Below are 23093 nucleotides of genomic sequence, written 5' to 3'. Positions count from 1 at the left end.
GCCGCCGCCGCCTCCCGCGCCCCGCCTGCCAGCAACCGCTGCTTTTCTCTGGGCGCCGTCCTACCCTCACCTCGAAGCAGACATGAAGGGAGCCCGGGGCGACGGAAGCGCCCCTTTCTGCACCCGCCTCAACCACTCCTTCCCGGGCATGTGGGCGCCCGAGCGCTCCCAGGAAGCGCGGGGCAACCTCACGCGCTCCCCGGGGACCGGCGAGGACTGCCGCTCGGTGTCCGTGGTGTACCCGATTACCATGCTGATCACCGGCTTCGTGGGCAACGCGCTGGCCATGCTGCTGGTGTCGCGGAGCTACCGGCGCCGGGAGAGCAAGCGCAAGAAGTCCTTCCTGCTGTGCATCGGCTGGCTGGCGCTCACGGACATGGTGGGGCAGCTGCTCACCAGCCCCGTGGTCATCGTCGTGTACCTGTCCAAGCAGCGCTGGGAGCACCTGGACCCTTCTGGGAGGCTGTGCACTTTCTTTGGTCTGACCATGACCGTCTTTGGCCTCTCCTCGCTCTTCGTCGCGAGCGCTATGGCCATCGAGCGGGCGCTGGCCATCCGGGCGCCGCACTGGTACGCGAGCCACATGAAGACGCGCGCCACCCGCTGGGTGCTGCTCGGCGTGTGGCTGGCGGTGCTCGCCTTCGCCCTGTTGCCCGTGCTGGGCGTGGGCCATTACACCGTCCAGTGGCCCGGGACGTGGTGCTTCATTAGCACCGGGGGAGGCGGCAACGGGACTAGCTCCCCGCACAACTGGGGCAACCTTTTCTTCGCCTCCACCTTTGCCTTCCTGGGGCTCTCTGCGCTGACCATCACTTTCGCCTGCAACCTGGCCACCATTCAGGCCTTGGTATCCCGCTGCCGGGCCAAGGCCATGGCATCGCAGTCCAGCGCCCAGTGGGGTAGGATCACCACTGAGACGGCCATCCAGCTCATGGGGATCATGTGCGTGCTGTCGGTCTGTTGGTCACCATTGCTGGTAGGTAGTTCCAGGGTGTGCAGAAGTCTGGGTGGGGCACCTGCAGACAAGGGAGACGACTCCAAGTGACAGCACCTGCAGAGGAGTGTTTGCATCTAGAGAACATTGGGGAGACCTTTCTGCCCGTGCTTTCTTGGTTGCAGCTTCATAGTTGAGTTCCTCACTTACTTGCTGAGCGCCTTCAAAGTCCCATACATGGCATTAGGTTCTGGTTGTACACACGTGGAGACCACACGGGCGCTCACACTTAGATCGGAGAGAGTAAGAGGATACCCGGGTCTGAGTTCAGTGCGTGTGCAGAGGTAAAGGTTTCTCCTGGGTGCATTATAAACAGAATGGCAATGACAGCTGAAGCCTGTGGCTCTGGGCTTTCCCCTTCTTTCAAATACCTCTTGCACGTTGAAGCGATGATCAGTCTGCAAAAGTCCTCTACCTGCGACCCCAGGCAGGCACAGCTCTTGCAGCTTTGGAGCCTCTGAGGCTCTCTCAGCCCAGCCCGCACTAGCCTGCCTAATAGGCTCACTTGAGATTAGAGGCAGGAGAGTGAAGGGCCCGCTGGCTGCAGCCAGCCCCAGCCCTTCGGAATGGTGCTGGCCCTTCTGGAAGCGCTCGAACTGTCAGTGAGTCAGTGGGCCCGGAGGCCTTGTAACTCCTGCCCACCAGCCTTTGCTTGCCCTGTTGGCAACTATTCAGGACTGGGAGTAAGGCCAATCCTGGGGTAGGAGGTAGAGGTTTCTGCGCTTCCTAGCTCCGCACAGGGGCGCACAGTTTGGGAGCAAATGATGTGGCCACAGGCTCCTTGTCTAACAGCCACTCTTACATCATACTTTCCTCTATGTTACTTTTAGCTGGAGATTTCTGTGGGTAAGTGCTGTTTACGAATTCCTGGTGAATGGAGGATTATTGAGGCCTCAAGCAGACTGGCTTAATAGAAGCTATGCTGCAGAAAGAGCGACCTGGCAGAGTTTTCACAAATTTTTATACTGGACCTGGAAATTTATTAGACAGTTGTGAGAAACTTCTGAAACCCATGGATATAGTTTTCAGAACCCACACACATGTAGCTTTTCCTTTTCAATTGTGGTAAAATTTACCATTTTAAGTGTCCAGTTCAGTGATATTAAATACATTGGCATTGCCCTGGCCAGTGTGGCTCAGTTGGTTGAGTGTGCATCCCATGCACCTAGAGTTCACTGGTTTGATTCCTGTTCAAAGTACATGCCTGGGTTGCATGCAGGAGGCAGCCAATCAATGTTTCCCTCTCCCTCCTATTTCTCTAAAATAAATTTAAAAAAATGTTTTAAAGAAAATTGTTGTGTACCACTTACAGTTTTAAATCTCTTGTATTTAAAAATAGACCCCTAGTTCCTTTTCCCTCCCAACATCTCCTTCATTTGACAAAGCAAATATTCCAGAATACCTGTGTTTAACGGGTGTAGTATATTTAGAGCACAAATCTTGGCTACAAATCAGTGACAACAAGTAGTGACAAGGAGAGCTATGTTGGGACCTAACTGCCCACAGGTTGCTGCATGGTCACAGAATTCAGGCTGATGTCATCACCATGGCTTATCAAAGCCAACACCAACTTTAGACATATTTACTTCTATGGTTGCGGAATGGAGTGTGTAGGTGGCCAAACAGAGGGGGAAAGGAGTTGTAAATAATGAACACTTTACTATGATAATGAACATAACTTTAAAGGCAACCAAGATTCTGAATTTTTCCCAACTGTCATTTGAGTTCCAGGTTCTTGAGTTTTCTCTATCACACTATTTCCTGGGGGAAAAAATGCAGTTAACTCATGAATAAAATGCTTATTCATACAGTTAACCGAACTTATAGTTGTCTTTTTTTTTTTAAGTAGATGAGATAGTAGTGTGTCTTTTATCTTAAAACTTTTATTTAATATCATGAACTCAGTGACCTTAGGAAGAATTTAGATCAATTCTGAGAATCGTAGCCTATGATGGCCAAACTTACTTTCTTAAGACAGATGGTATTTGGAAAGTCTTATTTAATTTCAGTTAATACCTGCATTCAAACAATATCTATTGGTTTGCATTATTTATCAGGCATTTTGTTAATTTGGTTCTCATAAAAACATTAAACTTAAAAAAATTTAACGTGATTGATTATATCGAAGAGGAGAAATTCAAGATTTGTAAAATAGGTACTTTTAAAACTAAAGCAAATGGGTCTATCATCTGCTTTATGCCCTATTGGAATTAACTCTCCAAATAGTAAAAAGCTGGAATTATTTCAAAGGAAAGAAACTGGCAAAACTGCTTTCTTAATAAGTGAGAGAATTATAATAATGAAAACACTAGAACTTAGTGAATTGAATTTTCAGTGTATTAATGTTAAAGTGAGAGATCATAGTCTATACTTTTTTTTTCTTAACTCTGGGTAAAATATAGATGCCCTGTTAGCTTTACTAATCTAATGATATAAACTCCCTCCTTAGAAGGACCCTGAGTATATCTTCTCTTGGAAGTTTATCATGATTATAATAATATTCCATTGTTACTGCTAGAAAACTCAGGAGAGATGAGAGTAAGAAAACACCTCAACTGCTACAAGATCCCACCACATATATACTTAAATTTAGGTTATCTGTGGTGCAAATAAGAGCTTTTGTACTTTTTCTTTTCCCCAGAAACTTCACAAAAGCAAGATGTGAAATTGAAAATACAGTGGAAACCGATGTCATCATGTCTATGATCCTTCGCCCTGTTTATGTTTAATTTGCCGTCATTCAGAATTAGCCAGTTAACTCGGCATGCAATCTGTTTGATGTTTATTATTATTATTATCTTATTTTTTTTATGAACCACAGCCACCTAATAGTTTAGTTATTTGACATGATAGCCAAGATTCCGGAAGCAGGCATACCCTTAGGGTGTTGTATGAGTGCTTTTGTAAAACAAGGCATTCCCCCAACAGGTAGAGTGTGGCAAATACTGAAGCTCTCTTAAAAACAGTAAATATAAAGTAACTCTCAACATTGTGAAAAGTGAGGTATGAGGAACAGAATTTCTCATTTACAACTTTGGGACTGGATAAAAGCAGCCTTAGAAATGTTTGCCTTTAACCCTAAACCAGCACACTCCCTGCTCGGTCCCCACAGATGCAGACAGCAATGCTTTGGTTCCAGAAGACAGTTCACAATGTAGATGTAACTGTATTTTTTAATTAAAGGAATCCCTGATATATCTTGACAAACGAAATTTGCCTGAAATATACTATATGTGCCAGGTTATTTTACAGAAATAATCCTGTGTTATAGTATTAAAATGTTCTGTTCACTTGCTAATTTTCACTTCCTATAAATCTCAGAATATAGTTTCTGAAATGATTGGGGAAATGATTAACTGTGTGAATTGGCATTACAGGGAAAATCTTCTATCACTTGCTTTTATAAGAATTGAGATTATTTAGCATTCTTTACACTTTTTATTATACTACAATACATTTTAGGCACTGTGGAAGGGATGTTAAGTACAAGACTTATGAAAACTTGGTCAGAGTTATAATCTGTTCAGAGAACCAGAGTTGCCACATTTATGAGTAAAACAATTAGAGAACAATACAAGATAGAATGCCACTAATGCCTTTGATTCTGAGAAAAAAAGCCCATTTAAACTTGCCAGAGTAGGCTTCTAGGAGGTGGTGAGATGGCATCACTTGAACTCAGGGCTGATAGCGAGTGGCCCAAGAAGCCAGCCAGAGAAATAAAGTGTGCACACTGGAAACACGGGAAAAATGGTTTGAAAAGGCTTATGGGGCCAAACTGAGGTAGTTAAGATGAACATAGGATGAAATTTGTGTTCTTTTGCCAGTAGGCAGTACAATCTCTCTCTCTTTTTTTTTTTTTTAAAGGGAGAGGATTTTTATTTTTATTTTCTGTAATCCTTTATTGTTTAAAGTATTACATATGTCTCCTTTTTCCCCCGTTGAAGAGGATTTTTAAAAGGTTGGCAGTGCAATAGTGTGTGGGTAGATTCGGGCTGGAAAAGGGAAAGCGAGATCAGTCATGGCTTGCTTTTGCAGGCTGGGTAGGGCCTTAGGTCAGAGACAGTGGGAAGAGATGAGTCAGAGAAGGAAAGGTAAGAGAGAACTAATGCTATTAGAAATGGTCAATTTAAGGAGTGAGTGATTCGACAAGCATTTCTTACACATCTACTATGTCCTATTTACTGCGGTAAATTACCTCATTTAACTGCGTCCTGTAAAAGTGCCACTATTTTCTATATCCTTCAGATGAATACCTCAAGTATAGAGTATATTAGAATTAGAATAATTTTGGATATCTGGCTCTGAGTTTGTTTTCCATTTTTGTTGTTTATTATGAGCTTAGATGGAGGCCGTGAATTCTGTTGCTAATCATGGCACTGGGTAAGTTATTTATCCTTCCGTCTGTAAGTGTGGCAGTAGGACTAATAAATATCCAATAGTATTTATGTTATTCTCAGGTTTTCTTATTTGGGAGGATCGTGGCTCAATGAATCAGAATGAGAAACTTAGGATTTGATTTTATTTTTGTAAGAATGGGGGATTCTGAGTGACTATGGCTTTCGGACACTATATAAGATAGTGGATTATCTGAGTGATATATCCAGGAAGCCAGTACAACTTGAAGACTGAGATAAATCAGAGCAAAAAAAAAAAAAAGACAGATTTTTTTTTTTTAATTTTGAGTTTTTCAGAGAGCCAAGAATTAAACAGTCCTTAAGCCAGTAGATTGGAAGAAATTCAGATGGTCTAGAGTTGTAGCATAATTGTGACTCATTGGCCTTTCTCTTTTGAAAAAGCTGGGAAGGTCAATGACTCAATTATGAGTTTCCACAGGTTCATTTTTCTGGGGTCCTCTCTGGGCTGTGTTGGGTACTCCAGCCCTTTGGCCACACAGCACCCACCTTGCATTTCCCTGTCATAGTCTGAGTTACACTTCCTAGACCTATTGTGTAATTGACCTCCTGAGGTTAGGTAAAGTATCTGTCTTATGCATTGATTGTTCCTCACCCCTGTAGGAACTATAATTGCCTGCCATACAGGTATGCCCAATACATGCTTATTAACTGAATATCTACGCACCCAAATCAGAAGACAGGGTCTGGTCCCGGTTACAGAAACAACTAATTGTGTGACCTTAGATAATTCATTTGATATTTTTGTGATCTATTCTCTTCTGTAAAATAGTAATAAAAACACCTACTCAGTGCATTTCACAGGACTATAATGAACACCAAGATAAATGTATATGAGAATAATTGGGAATATTCCCCCCATATTAGGAATACTACTCTGGTGTTTTACTGGATGGTAATGTTGACTTGTGTTCAGATAGACCTTTCCCCCAGGAACCTGGAGAAAAGAGACAAGTGATGTTTTACAGCTTAATTAGTTATAGTTCCTTGTTGGGGGCGGGGAGGGGAGGAGAGGTGGTGGAGGATATAACTTTTCAGAAAAAAAATAAAATAAGAAAAATGGTAAACCACATGTGCTTAAACTTTTACAAGGTATTGTAATTCATCCCTCCTTCTCTCCCCTGCCGCCATCACTCTCGCTCTCCTGCGTTCTCTCAGCTCTGGAATCCCTTTCCCCTCACAGCTGCCAGTGAACTCTCTAAATCTAACAAGTGCTGGATCGCATCTCCCCTCTGTCTTAAACCTGAGGAGTGACCACCACCTTGTGCTCTGAGGACCTCGCCACAGATCTAAAATATGTCACCTGTCTCTCCAATGTGGCACTTCTCCCTGTATTTCTTGATATGCTCAGATGTGTCCTCATGCAAATGCTTGAGTCAAATTCATTGTGATTCTAGTTGTTGTCCTAGGTCAGATCGTTCTGCAAACTTAAGGGTATAGTAGCCTGTGCCTTGGTTTTCCTCATTTTCACAGGTGATCAGAAATGTTGAGGTTGAACAAAATTGTTACCACTGACTCACAGCTCAGAATTGAGTTTGCAAGAGTCTTAACTCAGACCACAGCATGAGCATCGCACAGTTGTAAACTGCTCCGCAGATTGGCCAGATCCTGGCAAGGCATTAATATTATTTGCAGCCTACAAATAACACAGCCTTTAACTTCACCATCAAATGGCCCACCCAGACTTTCTCTTGGGTAACATTCATAAGGAGGAGATTTCAATGGCTGATCTTGGCACTTATTCAAAATCTACATATTATTTCACCAGTACTGATTTTTATGATAGGTGTTTAAGGATCATAAATCTAAAAATGAAAGATGGTGGCAGAAATGAAAGAGGGGGCTTGATTTTTCACACCTTAATTCTGTTAAAAATTAAAAAGTTATTAATTTAGGTAAGAGTCATGTAATATAACTACAGGACAAATCTTATAACAAACATCATTACTATTTTTACAAATCTTGGTAATGCAAAAACAAAAGGTCAAGTTGGAGCTAGAGGCCTATTTTTTTAAAGCAATTATTGATTCAAAAAAAAATCAAGTATAATTTTTAAATATACTTTTCACTAATCCTTGGATATTTCCTGAAGGTAGATTTGATCTATCCTTTTGTTCCTCTTTCTGAATACGTAATAAGCGTCATTTTCTGTGGTTGTGAATATGCGGCTGTTGGTATAATTCATAAAAATTTGGAAAAAGAAGCATGTCGTTAATGTTGAAAATAATGAAAGCGAGATTGTGAAAAATTAGATGCATTTTGGGCAATTCACCACACGGCAAAGTTTATCGCGGTCTTGTATGAAATTTTCCCGGGAATGTCCTGGTAACAGCCACCTTGCTTGAGTCAGATAGAGCATGCACTTCCCATTTCCCCATTTCGATGAGCATCTTCAATAGTCCCAAGGCAGCAGCGGAGGTTCGTGATTAAGTGATCGCTGACTAGTGAGCACGCCTGTTTTGTGAGAAGAACAAAATCTAATGACTGAAGAAGCAGGTGAGGACCACAGAGAGATGAAGGCACCTGAAGGCAAGAGACCTGGATTCTGGTCTTGGCTTTTCAACCACATGATAGAAGTCACTTTATCTTTCTGGCTTTTCTTTTTCTTGTCAGTGAGATCAAACATTATCAACTCTAGCCTTCTCTTCAGTTCTGACTTCCTGTGGCTCTAAGTAGATAAAATCATCCCTGTCAGAGATACTATACTAGATGCATGGGGGGAAATACCCAAAGACGTCGTAGGAAGAAGCATAGAAATATGTACAAATAGACAGAGTAGATCTTGCGTTCTTTCATGCAATCATTGTAGAACTATTTATTGAGTATTGCTATATGCCTGCCACTCTGCTCACCGTGGTTATACAATGGTGACCAGGGCTGAATTATATGGTTATATGCGTTGATCATTACGTAATTCTAGGAGGCCCTATTTACGCTGTATCCTATGCGAATGCTGCTCCTATTTGAGCAGTATGCAACCTGTGCCCTCCTTGGTAGCCCCAATGGTAAGCCAAGCAAACGTGCTATCCTCTTTCATAAAGCCTTCAATAGACTAGACCAGTGGTCAGCAAACTCATTAGTCAACAGAGCCAAATGTCAACAGTACAACGACTGAAATTTATTTTGAGAGCCAAATTTTTTAAACTTAAACTATATAGGGTACATTGTACAGAGCCAAATATCAACAGTACAACGATTGACATTTCTTTTGAGAGCCAAATTTTTTAAACTTAAACTATATAGGTAGGTACATTGTTATTAACTTAATTAAGGTACTCCTAAGGCTTAGGAAGAGCCACACTCAAGGGGCCAAAGAGCCGCATGTGGCTCGCGAGCCGCAGTTTGCCGACCACAGTACTAGACAGACAGTCAATAAACAATCTTGCCAAGACCCCAATGTAACTAGTCTGATGGGTCATTCCTGTGGTTTCTCATGGCTACTTCAGATTGGACCTGTCTGGGCAGAAGGGCAGTGCTGGTCCACTGCTGCTGGAGTGCGTCCCTGCCCAGGCTGTAGTGGGTCTGTGCTTGGATGCCACCATTAGAGAACCTGAATTCACACCCATGACTCCCGCCATAAAGCTCAGCAGTCATTCCCTGGAGGACACCCAAGGTGCTAGAGAGTATGGACCCAGAGGGCAGCTGGCCTCAGGCCACGCACTGTCTAGAATCAGCCCTCCCTTTGGGGTTCTTAGGCTCTGGGTTGTACTCACATCACCTTCTGACATGTTTGCCTTTGCTTTCCAATGAATTGTCTGTTAAGACTTTCCATGTCTTTTTCCTCGAGAATAGAGCCAAAGGCACTCTTCTCCGAGTTTCTTGGCTTCAGATCTTGGGAGAAAAGGGTAGGTCTTGGTCTCTTCCCCCCCGCCCAGAAGACCCTCAGACCCCTAAGCATGATGGTCTACCTCTTTTCAAGTGACCAGCATAATAAGATGCCACAAGAATCATGATCCCCCAGAAGAAGATCCAGACCAAGCTGAAGCGAGCTAGCTTACGGAAAAAAGAAGAAAGAGGAACGGGGTCACTGGCCTCACCTAAATCGAAGGGATCGCCAGGGTGGAGGTGGCCCTGTGGACGGCTGAAGCAGGGCTCCCTTTGTTTCTCTCACTTTGACTTCTTGCCATGTGGCAGATCCCCAATTCAGGTTCTGTTGCCAAGGACAGAGCTTTTCAGCTCATTGGCCCAGTACTATGTTCTTTATTTCAAAGCCTTTGGCTAATAGGTTTATATTTCCAGTCTGCATGCAGAGTTTTAATTTTGCTTTCATGGCAATACAATATTTCAGTGAATACGTCATTTTGAAGCACTGTTTCAACATAGATCTTTCTTTCCTTCTCTCTCTCTCTCTCTCTCTCTCTCTCTCTCTCTCTCATTTTCTTTGTTTTGTTTTGTGAATACAAGAAACAGACATGACAAAGTCTCAGGATCCTGCTTCATCTACAAAGATCAATGTGCATTTTGTTGAGCTACAATGAAAGATTTAGGCTCAGAGAATTGTCCAGAAGTGAGTTGAGGGTGTAATGTTAGTTTTACAATGAAACAGAGGTAGCTGTATAAGGCTCTGAAAGCTCACACTATGTTAGAACCATAGTGAGGAGACCAGAGAAGAAAAAGTTCTTTCTTTATTTTTCCATAAAGGGTGAGTTATAGTCTGGGTTTGATGTTAATCTGGCAGCTTTCTCAGTAGATGTGGTAACAGCCAATATGCTGGGTGGTAGACGTTTAAATTTATTTAATGGTAGCAATTTCCTCCAAGAATAGACTAAGGATTTGCCTGGATTCAGAAATAAATTTCTTAATGTTAGCTTTTGTTCTATAAAAGACAGTAGGGAACATTTTGAAATGTGGGTGTGTTTTTTCCCCCTAGCATCTATTTCTAATTAAATATGCCTTAGGTCAGTTTTAGGAAGTATGGGAATATCTCCTGACTTCAGAGCTATAGTCTCCTCCCTAAACTTGGTCCTTGGCCACAAACACCAGAATCCAAAGCACAAAGGGCACATGAGGAAAGGATACTGGGGGCTTGAGGGCCACAGAAAGCTGGCGGGCCAGTTTGGAAGGCAGGCAGGACCCAGGCTCTCTGGACGCTGATCGTCAGTTGCTACCTGCTGCTGGGTGAATCTGGTATCTAAGAGCTGCCTCTCCTTGGTGTTGCTCTCGCTCTCTTAACAGTCAAAGTCCTGAGTGCAAACCTGGCTGATTTTGCTTGGGATTTTTTACCCCCGGGCTATGCCAAGGGGTCACTAGAAGGATCAAACACCTGCAGTATCTTGTTTTTTTAACTAAGAGTGTGAAGTAAATGCTGGGATTTCTCTCCCACCTAGAATACGTAGAAGCGATATTTCAAAATTGGAGTATTAATATAAAAGGTGGTAGCTCATTATTATCATATAATTAATTTTTAGAAGCGTTGTAACAGTAATATAGCATGTGTGTGTGTGTGTGTGTGTGTGTGTGTGTGTGTGAAAGAGAGAGAGAGAGAGAGAGAGAGAGAGAGAAAGAGAGAAACATCTATCTGTTGTTCTACTTATGCATTCATTAGATTCGTTGGTTGCTTCTTGTACATGCCCCGACCGAAGATCAAACTCACAACTTTGGCCTATCGGGATGATGCTCTAACCAACTGAGCCACCTGGCCAGGGCAAGCCATTTACATATATTATCTTATTTAATCTTCACAATTATTGATCAGTTGGATATTTTTTATTTCCATCTTTCAGTTGTACCTACTAAGATTCAAATAATTAGACTGTTTTCCCTAATCATTTAATGCGATAATGCTCTGCCTCTTTTTCATTATTTTATTAAAACATTTTCAAATTATATCATTGAAAATGTACAAAAAACAAAAACAAACCAACAACAACCAGCAGATTGATTGAGAATAGTCAATAACCACAGAAACTGGCAGGGTCAGATAATCAAGGTGATTCAAGATTTCCTGTTGATTCAGGAAGCGACAGACTTTCTTAGGAGCTTGGGTTTTCTACAGATAATATTATGAATATCTCTATAGAAGGTGATAAGAATTTTTGCTTGTCCTACAAAACCCTGTGATCTCATTCACTGTTATACTATAATTTCTTGTTTTCTGTAAAGGTGTGGCATCAATTTCATCCAGTTCTGTCTGTCCAGGCTTAGAATATTCACACACAGTGGTAAAGTTTTACTGGGCAAACATTTTTCAGCTAGTATGATTCACAAATATTATTCTTTTTTACTAAACTATTTATAAAACAAACTAGGGGCCCGGTGCATGAATTTGTGCATGGGTGAGGTCCCTTGGCCTAGCTGGCTATCGAGGCTGATCGGGACCATCTTGCCCAGTCCTGATTGGGGCCAATAAGGGGCTGGCCAGCCAGGGGGAGGCTGTGGGAGGTTGGCCAGCCATGGGAGGTTGACTGTGGGAGCGCACTAACCACCAGGGGGCAGCTCCTGCATTGAACGTCTGCCCCCTGGTGGTCAGTGTACGTCATAGCGACGAGTGGACCAGTCAAGCGGTTGACCGGTAGTAACGGTCGCTTAGGTTTTTATATATATAGATACAACTGTTTATTGAGTTCCCTTTGCTTAGTGGGGAAGTGTTTGACTACAGCCAAAATTAGAAAATGTGTTTTGACAGTTTAAAAACTTCCAGCATGAGGACAGTGCATCCTTGCAAACCTGCTTTCATCTTTTTCTCTTAAAATTATAGAGGAGAGAAAGAGCCTCAGCAAAACCCGGTGTGTTCACAGTGCCTTTCTAACATGGAACTCAAGCATGTTACTGTCTAGCACCCTCTCACCCGGATTAAAAGGCTTCAGATTCCTTAATTTAATCCTTAAAATCTTGGATTTGTCCACATTGACCACTCATATTCCATTTCTCCCCCAGGATCCTTACCTTCAGTCATAAAGATCTATTCGCAGTTCCTAGAATGATTCACAGTTTCACACTTAGAAGTATGAACTCTTTGTCTTTCAAAACTCTCCAGAAGTATCTGCTCTTTTAGGGAACAGTGTCCCCCCACCCCGCTGCATCTGGACTCCATAGTTCCTGTGCATACCTTTTTGCACTATATTATGCACAATTATATTTACAATTGTCATAATATTTAACCATTTCACAGACATATCACATTTTGTTCTGTCAACAACACTTGGAGTGGACATTGTTATTGCCTTGTTCTGATGAAGAAGTTGGTTTTGAGATGTTAAGTAGCTTTTCCAAGGTCATAAAGTTAACAAAAAGCAGAGTTGACTTTCAAATATAGATTTGTCTGATTTTATAGCCTACATGATGAACCACTCAACTAAATGGCCTCCCTCTTGTTAATAGCCATTTATTTGTCTAATTCTCTGTAAATTGCCATATTTGTCGATAAATCTTCCTGGACCATAGCAACCATTCAATAAATTATTGTGATTGAAGAAAGGAAGTTGTAAAGTTATAATAAAGTGGAAAGGACTCTAGAATTGGAATCAGAAAATTGAGGTATAAATCCTGTCCTTAAGAGTTTTACATACATTTTAATTGGTTTTTAGTCTTGACAAAAATCTTCATGGTACATGGTATTTATCTTTTTTAAACTTTTACCTTATTTTTTTTTATTTTCTGGGTAAGCAACTTGCTTTAAGGCTCACAGTTGATAAATGGTACTGAGAAAAATGAAACAGGTGTTGTTTTTTTATTTCCAAACCACCCATTCACCTTATAACTAATGACTAATGGGTACTATTCATACAGTAAAACTTGTGAGTGTTTCTAAAAACACAATATCTTTTGCTTTTTTCGTTACTTTTATTGTTGTTGATAGTAATCAAAATTCTTAGAAAGAATAAAAACTAATTTCCAGATAGACAAGGATGGGAGACACAACATTGTTTTTGTAGTGGAGAGGGAAGTTAATTAGAAGCAGTGGACAGAAGCAGTAGAAATAGCTGCTCTAATGCCTGGTGTCCAAAGAAGAAAAACCAACAAGAATGTTTGGGAAGGTGGCCTGGGAATAATAATCCAACAGTAAGCAATTTTATTGTTTAGTAGGGAAACAATAAAAATAACAAAGAAAAGGAAAAACAATGCTTCAAAAGATGCTCACAGATCTCAGTATATTTATGTTGCTTGTAGTCATTATTAGAGATGGCATAATACAGTGGCTATGGAATAAAAAACATAACTGCAAATCCTGAGTTAAAGCAGCCTTCACTGCTGGCTGATCCAGAAGCTCAGCATTGGCATCAAGGACCAAGGCTGGTTCCACCTTTTGTAGTCAGTGGCATTGGCCTCATCCTATTTATGGCTTGTTCCCTTCAGTTGGTGGGATGGTTGCTGATACAACTTCTTAGTTCACCTCTAGCGGGAGAGAGAAGAGGTGTTTTTCTACAGATCTCTACTAAAGATAAAGACACTTTTCCCCAGATGACTTAGGGAATTTTCTCTGGGATCACATTGCCTAATATGGGGTCACTACATCAAATCTGATCGAAGCACATTCTGGTATCTAGGGATGGGGTCAGCCCTGAAGCCCTTAGGTTCCAATGAAAATAAGTGTGCTAATAGGAAGGGGAGCTGGGAGAATGGGTGCTGGGTAGGCAATGAATAGTGAACACTACAGTGACGACACCTATGCAATTTAATCGAGAGAATATAAATGTGGAAGGATTTCAAAATGTATAAAGCACTAGATCTGCATTGCCCAATATGGTAGCTGTGGAGAGCAGCTACAGCGTTCGGACAGGTTCAAGCTTCGGACTAATGAGAGGGCACAATCCTCTCATGGCAAAGTCACATGCAGGTCCCAGCTTGGAGGGCAAAGCCCTCCCAGCGCAATTATAGCCAAAGGCTATGGTTGTAAGCTTTACCTTATGGTCCGAACCTGTGGTCCCGGGTGGCTGAGTGATGTAGGCTGCGGGAGGTGCAGCAAGTGCTGCCAAAACAAAGCTTGATAGAGTGCTCAGGTGCATGTAATCAAGTAAATTCAAAACTAGGGAGAACATTGTAAACATCTTGACCGTGCCCTTGCTTTGCCTAGTGGAATCTGACTATAAAATAAAGACTCGGCTTACAGGCTGTGGCACTGTCTCTCCATCCAAGAACAGTGTCCCACCTAGGCCCAGCTATATTCTTTTGTCTGTTTTCTTTAATCCTTCAACGCCTCCCCCCCACTCAGGTTCACCACTGACCATGTTGGACACGGTTCAGGTAGCCACTAGTCACAGGTGGTTATTGGACACTTGAAATATGATTACTCCAAATTGAACTATAGTATAAGTATAAAATACATATTGGATTTTGAAGATTAAGTACACAAATAATGTAAAATAGCTTATGTTGAAATACGATTTCAGATATATTAGGTAAATTAAATATATTATTAAAATCAATTTGACATGTTTCATTTTACTTTTTTTATAATGTGATTACTGTAAAGCTTTAAAGTATATATGTGCCTCACATTTGTGGTTTGAATTACATTTCTTCTGGATAGAGCTGCATTAGACCAATGACTTTCCAATTGGAGAAACTTTTTCAATAAATCTTTTTAGAGAAACAGACAAAAACAGAGCTGTTCTGATTCAACAGGGTTGGGAACTGGATATTTCCAAGTCTCAATAACATCTATTCACCAATTCCTGTAAAACTATTCTTGAAAATACTTAACATCAAATACCAGGTACAGGTTTTAAAATGAAATCACCAAAATCATTTTTCTAAGATAATAATAGGGATACTTAAGAAAAAATCTTTAGTGTTGAAAGATTACATAATCCCCCTATTAACTTTTTCCAGTCCACTCCTGTCCCTTCCCCACCACGAGGCCCTCACCACCCCATTGTCTGTCCATGGGTTATGCATATGTGCATACAAGTTCATTGGTTGATCTCTTCCCACCCATCCTCCCCTGCCTTCCCTCTGATGTTCAACAGTCTATTCATGCTTCTATGTCTCTGGGTCTATTTTTTATCATCAGTTTATTTGGTTCATTACATTCCACATATGAGTGAGATCACGTGATTCTTATCTTTCTATGACTGGCTAATTTCGCTCAGCATAATACCTGGTACTCTCCAGGAATACTTTTATATTACTCATTTAAGGTCTTCTCTAGGAAGCTAAATAGTGAGTAAAACTGCTTTCAGTGGATTCACATATTAAGAGGCTGCTACTGGTCCTGGCTGGTGTGGCTCAGTTGGTTGAGTGTCGTCCATGCACCAAAAGGTTGCCAGTTCGATTCCTGGTCAGGGCACATGCCCAGGTTGTGGGGCTCGATCCCCAGTAGGAGGCATGCAGGAGGCAGCTGATGGATGTTTCTCTCTATCCCTCTTATCTTCCTCTCTCTCTAAAATCAATAAAAATATTATTTTTTTTTTAAAAAAAGCGGGTGCTAATGGATTCAAGTGTTGGGATCAGTGCATCATCTCATAGGAGCCTATAATCCTCATAGGAGTAAGGCATTGAGAGAATAGGTTTCTTCTTCATGTTTGCTTCCTTCAGATTCCTATGAAATACTCTGTGGTTGGATCAAATAGTAAGAATCTAAATAAATCAACAGATGAGACAAAATAACACTAAGAAGGGGGAAACTTAGAAGATTAATAGGTTATAAGCTTCCATTTCTCTGCATAACATATAATGTGAATTTAATCTTCTTCAAACTTTCCTTAAACCTAGTACAAATTTAAGTGATTTTGTAAAGTCTAACTTCCTGAAAAAGAAAAGCAAGATCTTTTCAGATGAGCATTTTGAAAACACAGTTTATCATTTGTGATGTAAATATCACATGGCACTTGATTTTCCCCTGCCCTCTATATAGTGCATGAAAGGAAAGCGTGACTGTGCAGATGCAGTACAAGGCTGCTACAAAAAGCCTTAATGGATGATGGGGTTAAAAAGGAACATGTGCTCCTACTAGACATAGCGAGTTACTGTTTGGTGGTACGTCATAGCCACAGTCTTCTTAATTGGAATTCATATACCTAGGAGGTGACAGTTCTTCCTTTTACTATACTTAACATCTGGAGGAGGAGGAGGAAGAGGAGGAGGGGAAGAACAATTAATGGTTACATAGTACTTACTAAAAGTTAGGGACTCTTGAGTTTTTTACACATTACTATATGCCATCATGCCTATCAACACAGCAAACCAGTAAGCTGAGTGGGTTGTAGGAATCAGTCTTCAATACTACTTTCTGGTATGCACGAAAGGAGAGAGAGCCAACAGAAATGTTTGGTTACAGCTTTCTACCTTCACACAAGCAGTAAAAAGGCAGCCTCAAGCCGTTAACACAGTTCTCTTTAGAAAGGCTAAGACATTGGAGACTAACTTCCTATCATGTCCCTGAAGTCACAGAATGTTCTTAAAGAAAAACTGATGCCTTTGTGTGACACTCAAGCCCCTCAAGGTATGGATCTGGCAACACACAATTACTCAGCCCTTGTTTATAGTCAACAGAACAAGAATTAAGTATAAATAAAGCTGATGAATTTTATGTGGATGTGTTTTGTGTTGGGAAAAAGATGTTTAATTAATATAATGTTAAGAAGTTCCTATGCTTATACTGCCTAGAAGCCTAACATTGGCAGGGGATTTTGCAAGTATATTAAATGGTTATTGATCTATTATCTGTTAGACTGGGAGGTTTTTAAAAAATATTTATGGTAATATAGGTAGAAGATATAGTCTCATATTTGTGGGTAAGAATTCTATAAGCAAGGAGCTCTCAAATCATATGTAACACATAGCAAGAGAAGGACTTTTGACTTAATATGTATTATAAATCTGATAGTAATATCCTTATCAAAGACTGTGCTGAAATGCATGTTTTCTTTTGTATTTGTCTGAAGCTATACCGGTATTTTTGAAAAATATTAAATAAATATGCAACAGGAATTCTTCCTTTCTCATAGATTCAATATGTTTTTCCAGATTCAATTTGCTTCTGTTGCTTCTACAGCCCAATTTACCAGCTTTAGGGTTACTGCCCTACCTATGGACATTCTTTTTAAAATTATGAGTGAAAGAAGATGTGCGAATAGTACCTAAATTGAAACTGTCATTCTGGCTAATTATAATAACAGAAGGAAATAAAAAGGCCAGAGTCTTGAATAGGGATGAATACTGGTAGATTTGTCTATTAGGTAATTGGGATCTGTTACCCCTAAATGGGTGGGATGCATTGCATTCTTGCTATCATTCATTTATTTGTTAATTCAAATATATTTATTAATCTACAATGTATTCAATTCTGGTCTAGGGCTTTCCTGTGTTATATCTACAATGATAGAAATGATCACTACTCATAACAATATTCATCTGTTGGGAAAGACTGATAATTAAAAATCCTATATAATAAAAGGCTAATATGCAAATTGTCCCCTCGAGTGGGAGTTCGACCAGGAGTTCAACCGAGAGTTTGACCAGGGGGGCGGGTCCAGCTGGTCAACCACCCACGGCCCCTCCCCTTGGCCAGTGGGCTGGCTGGACCCCACCTGTGCACGAATTCATGCACTGGGCCTCTACTAGGTAATAATTGAAATATTTAGGGGTGATAAAGTCAAGGATTTGGGGAGTTCGTACTAATACTTATCTACTAGGCTTTTGGGAAGGGAAATACTAGATAAATTGATGTTTTAAGTCTACACAAAAAAGTAAGTTACATTAGTCAAGTAAAGAAGAGGGGAGTGATAATTATAAGACCTAGGGATCCACATTTATAAAAGTCCAGAGGCAAAAAGAACTGCCACTTTTAAAGAACTCACAGAAGTTCAAGGTGATATAAATGCAAGAATAAGGAACAGTGAGAACTTAGGCAAAGAGCTCAACGGGGGCCAAGTGGTGATGAGTCTTGACTGTCCATTTAAAGCGTTTAGACTATACTCAGGGAAATGAGAAGTTATTGAATAATTTTTCAAGTGGAATACAACAAATTTTTATTTTAAGAGCATTCTTTGTAAACAGCATAGAGGGGCCCAGAGTGGAGGCTAAGAAATCATGTAATAGACAATTGTGGTAGTTCAGACACAGGATGCTGGTGGTCTGGGTTTAGAGTCCATGGAAGTGAAGATAAGGGAAGTGATAGATTAATAAAATATTAGTAAGTTGATTGGAAACTTTGTGATTAATTGACTGTGAGGAATATGACTAATGACGTGAAAAGGGGAGAGAGACAGAGGGAGAGAAACACACAGAGAAAAATGAATCAAGGATAAATCTTAGATCTTGTTTTAGGGACTTGGTGCAGAGATAGGAAAGATTAGAGAGAAGCATCTTTGAGGAAGGAGATAATGATTTTAGTTTTGGATCTGATAATTGTAATGTGAGATATCTAGAAAGAGTTGTGCTATAGGCAGCTAAATTGATTAGTCTGAGCTCAGAGCAGAGGGATAGCCTATATCATATAGATAGGTTTTAAAGTCATTGGAGTGGAAGAGGTCACCCAATGAGTTTATGCACAGCAAGAAGAGTTAGCTACCTAAAGTAGGACCCAAAAATATTAACATTTTCACTATGAATAGATGCATAGAAAAACAGGAGACCTTAAAAGAGACTGCAGAGGAGTACCCAGGAGAAGCAGCAGGAAAATTAGTAATAAAACCAGAACAAATGGCAACCTGAATATTAAGAAAGAGAATTGAATATTAGGGAAGAGAATATTTCCTGAAAGGGATAGTCAACTAGGTCTGATGTTCCAAAAATCAAGTTAAGTAGGTGTCCAGTGGATTTTAAAACCAGTTGGTAGCTTTGGGAACAGCCCATCCTGAGGCTTTGTGGACATAGAGGCCAGGCCATGGGAGGTTTAGGAATAAATTTGAAGGTAAGGACTCTTATGAGAGGTCAACAGTAACTTGTGGAGCAGTATATGTAGGGAGCTAAGAAATCTGAAGAATGTTTTATTTTCTCAAGGTAGGATAAATTTAGATATGCTAAAATGAGCATGTAAAAAAGCCAAAAGTTAAAGGTAAAAGAAGGAGCTAAATGAGAAAATAATGCCTCTGAATTTCATGCTGGATGGGATCTTGGGCACAGAGAAGAGAGTTAGTCTGAAATAGGAGCCAGGACACCTCTGCTATTGAACAAGAGAAAAGGAGGAATGGACAGCTGCAGGTTCTGAACTTGGCATTAAGCAAGAGGCCATCTAAACAAGCTGTTTCCTCTGTAAGGTGAATTAGGACAGTGGAGGATGTGTGAAAACTGGTTCGGTATTTTCGCCATAAGAATTTTTGCCGTATACATTTTTGCCACACAACTAATTGGCTATAAGGCAATTTTGCCATAAACGATAAAATAACTTGACAGTGTGGTTTTCATTGGGCAGACTTGATATATTTAAGCTACTTATTAATATGGTTTCATTTCTTCATTGACAAAGTTCTCAAAGTACTCCCATTTTTACATTATATAAATCTTAGCTCTCATAATGGTCTACACAGTGACAAGTAAATGTGGTGGTCTTAAGATAGTGAATGATAACAACTGTGTTTACTGTCAGATTGCAAAGCTATGTGTAAAGCCAGATTGCATACAGTACTAGAAAATGTTAACATACCGGTTTGCAAATTCTTCAGTGAGCACAGTCATCCCTCCCACCATCGAAACCAAAAGCTTACCAAGCTATGGCAAGTATGCAAGAGGTAGCTATTAATTTACAACAGTCTGGAAGAGCATTAGTGATCAATTCCTTAGGTGCAAATTGATGCTTCTCTTAAAGAAGGAAGAAATTGTAGCAAAAGAGAAAAAAGTGTGATGCCAAAGAGGAAGAGGAATCAACAAGCAAAAAAAGAATGTGTAATACTCTAAAGGAAAGACTTTGAAGACAATGTATTTTCATGTTTCTCATTAGCTTTTTGAATTTTGTTAATTTTTCATGTTTCATTCTGTCCTTTTTAATATCCCTTTTTTATTTTTTTCTGGTAAAATTGTCTTATGGCCAATTAGTTGTGCAGTGCTTGCAGTAAAGATATTTATGGTAAAAATGCTTATGGCAAAAATACAACTGTATGAAATAGCTGCTGTGGTAAATGAAAGAGAGATATCATACTAGGGAATGAGACCAGTTAGGGACCTTGAATTCAAAGAGATCCCACACTAGCCGGTTTGGCTCAGTGGATAGAGCATGGTCCTGTGGACTGAAGGCCTAAGAGTTTGATTCCAGTCAAGGGCATGTGCCAGTTCCAGTCGATGTGTTTCTCTCACATCAATATTTCACTCTGTGTGTCTCTCCCCTTCCCTTTAACTCTCTCTAAAAATCAATGGGAAAATATCCTCGGGTAAGAATTAACAACAGTAACAAACAAAAAACAAAAGAGATCCCAATCTGCCACATTCAGCCAGTTCCATGCCAAGTACAAGATTTGTCTATTTGTTTCCCCTTATAAGGTGAAGTCCTTCCTTGGCATAGATCCAAAAGAGAATGTCATTTTGACATAAGACCAAGTTAAATGAGAATTATCATATCGCTAGAACTACAGTCATTAGCCTGCATTGTATATGGCTGTGGCACAGGATGGAGTTCTTCTGCAAGTCATGGCTGTACTGTCCATGAACCATAATTTACTGCTAAACATCACAGTCCCTTTAATAAGCCATAACTAATTTGTTAAGTTAAAGGTTTTGATCACTTATAGTGTCTGACTATTTACCTCTTAGCTGTTAAGTTATGCACACATCAACTACCTAAGAATTCGAGCTAAAATGACCACATGATGGTTTTTAGAATGAAGTGTGAAACTAACATTTTACCAATAAATTACTTTATATCAAAGCTTCCAACTACTCTAAATTTAGTGCATCCTTTTCCAGTGTGGAAATAGCATGTTTATTGGAGAATTTTGGAAACAAAGAAAAATACAGAGAAGAAAATAGAGATCATCCTAATTCTCATCCAGAGATCATTGCTTCTAGTGTTTTTCTGTACATACACAGAGTCGTTCTTTAGCTAATTGGATTTTAACATGCCATAAATACTTATTTTAACATCCTAAACATTTCTTCATATTATTAAATATTCTTCAGAAACATGATTTTAAATAGCATCATTAGAATACATTTAGAGTATGTACATCACATATATGTTATGCAGATCGATGGATATTCCATCATTTAAACAGTCCTCTATTGTTGGCTATTTAAGTTTTTCTATTTCTCTTTTATATTGAGGCTTATATTCCTGAACACCTTACTTAGGTCACACCTCTGATTTCTTCTTTAATCATTTTGCTGTGCTTAATTGTCACTAACACTATGGTTCACTGTGGCATCTTAGGCTTAACTGAAACTATATTTTGGCAGAAAACAACAACCCTTTTTAAACTATAAATATTTTCAAAGATTAATGTTCGCTGAACCTTGCAGAGACACATTCTGTAGACTTTCTCTTGACACGTGAGATATAAAGGTTTGAAATATAGTAAAGATACCTCTTGTGAAATGTGTATCACAAAGCTAATCCTTCATTTACAATCCAAGGAATGAATACTTCAATAGAGTAGATTTTTCCTTTTCCCTTTCAGCCAGACTTTGAATACTTATTAGCCAATAACATTTTTTTGACCATTCTAATAGAAAGATGAATATTTATCTAAATATAACATATGTACCGAATCACACAGAATTTACAATTCATACTAATTGAAAGGAGAGAGTAATTCTTCCTTACTAAATGCTGTGATGGCAGGGGTTTTTTCTTGAAGGACCCTATTAGGTAGAGATGTAAGGAAATCAGGCATAGATGAGACTTTCATTTCCCTGCACTATTTCCCCTGAGCATCCACTGTTGTCTCTGAATGTCACAGCATTCTGTCCTGGAAGCATTGGCAATAGGGCGATCGCCTGGGGCTTGGGAAGAGGTGTGCTATGTAAATGGCAGGCGTTAATTATTCTTATCTCATTTCACTTCTGCAACTGCACTGCTGAATGGAGGAGATATCCGGTAAGCATTATTAATCATGTTTTGGAGGAGGGAGAAATTAAGATTCAAAGTTAGGTAACTGGTCCCCAGACTAGAAGCAGAGCCCAGTCAGGTGTGTGGCAGGTCTTTAACTCTTGGTCAGTGTGTTTGCCTTTCTGTTACTTCTAATCTCCCCTGAAGCTTTATGACTCCAGCATCTCGTCCCTCCCATGGTCCTCTTCTTAACTTTGCAATTTTCCTCTCTCCTCTATTTACCAAAGCGCACCCTTGGCGTTTTCCTGAAGAGGAAGTTTGTCTTTTGTTCCACACCTTTTACCTTCGGTGTCTATTCTTTTTCAAATTCAGTCCTTATTCCATTTCCATCTTTGCCCCAGAATTCATCAGACAGAACTTAACCACAGAAGGATATGTAAGAGGCCATCCGGCCCAAGGGCTGTTTACTAGTGAGCTTATTAACACAGAACAAATGATCTGCCTAAAGCCATAAATGGTGGCAGGGCCATTAGGAGGATTTACTTCTTCTAATTCTTAGTTCATTGTTGTTTTGAAAAATTTTATCAAATTACATACTAATAAAGATGAGATTACACAACTTCTAGTAATTTTTGAAATGCCTATGAACTCTTCATTTCCAAAGGTCTGGGGCTAGATAGTGCAGGAGCAGCGTCTGAAGCAGTAGTCCTGATGCCGAGACAATTCGGCAACTGGGAAACAGAGGGGTGACCAGACTGGAAAGACAACAGCTATTCTTTGAATCTACAATGAAACTGAGTCCCAGGACAATCCTTCAAATTATGTA

The 23093-nt window shown here is 40.2% G+C and overlaps 1 protein-coding gene across 6 annotated transcripts in view; it reads left to right on the top strand.

The window, feature by feature from the left end:
• Nucleotides 1-6: 6 nt before the first annotated feature.
• PTGER3 (prostaglandin E receptor 3 (subtype EP3)) overlaps nt 7-23093 on the top strand; it is a 119903-nt gene continuing 96816 nt past the window's right edge. For all 6 annotated transcript variants that reach the window (XM_005871908.2, XM_005871909.2, XM_014544345.1 and 3 more), the window contains exon 1: nt 7-976. In XM_005871908.2, coding sequence (XP_005871970.1) covers nt 83-976 — 894 coding nt within the window. In that variant the 5' untranslated portion in view covers nt 7-82. The remainder of the gene's footprint in view (nt 977-23093) is intronic.

This window comes from Myotis brandtii, unplaced genomic scaffold (genome assembly GCF_000412655.1).
Source record: "Myotis brandtii unplaced genomic scaffold, ASM41265v1 scaffold36, whole genome shotgun sequence".
Lineage (NCBI taxonomy): Eukaryota > Metazoa > Chordata > Mammalia > Chiroptera > Vespertilionidae > Myotis > Myotis brandtii.
Note: the sequence above shows the minus strand (reverse complement) of the source record. Positions and strands in the feature narration are given on the sequence as shown.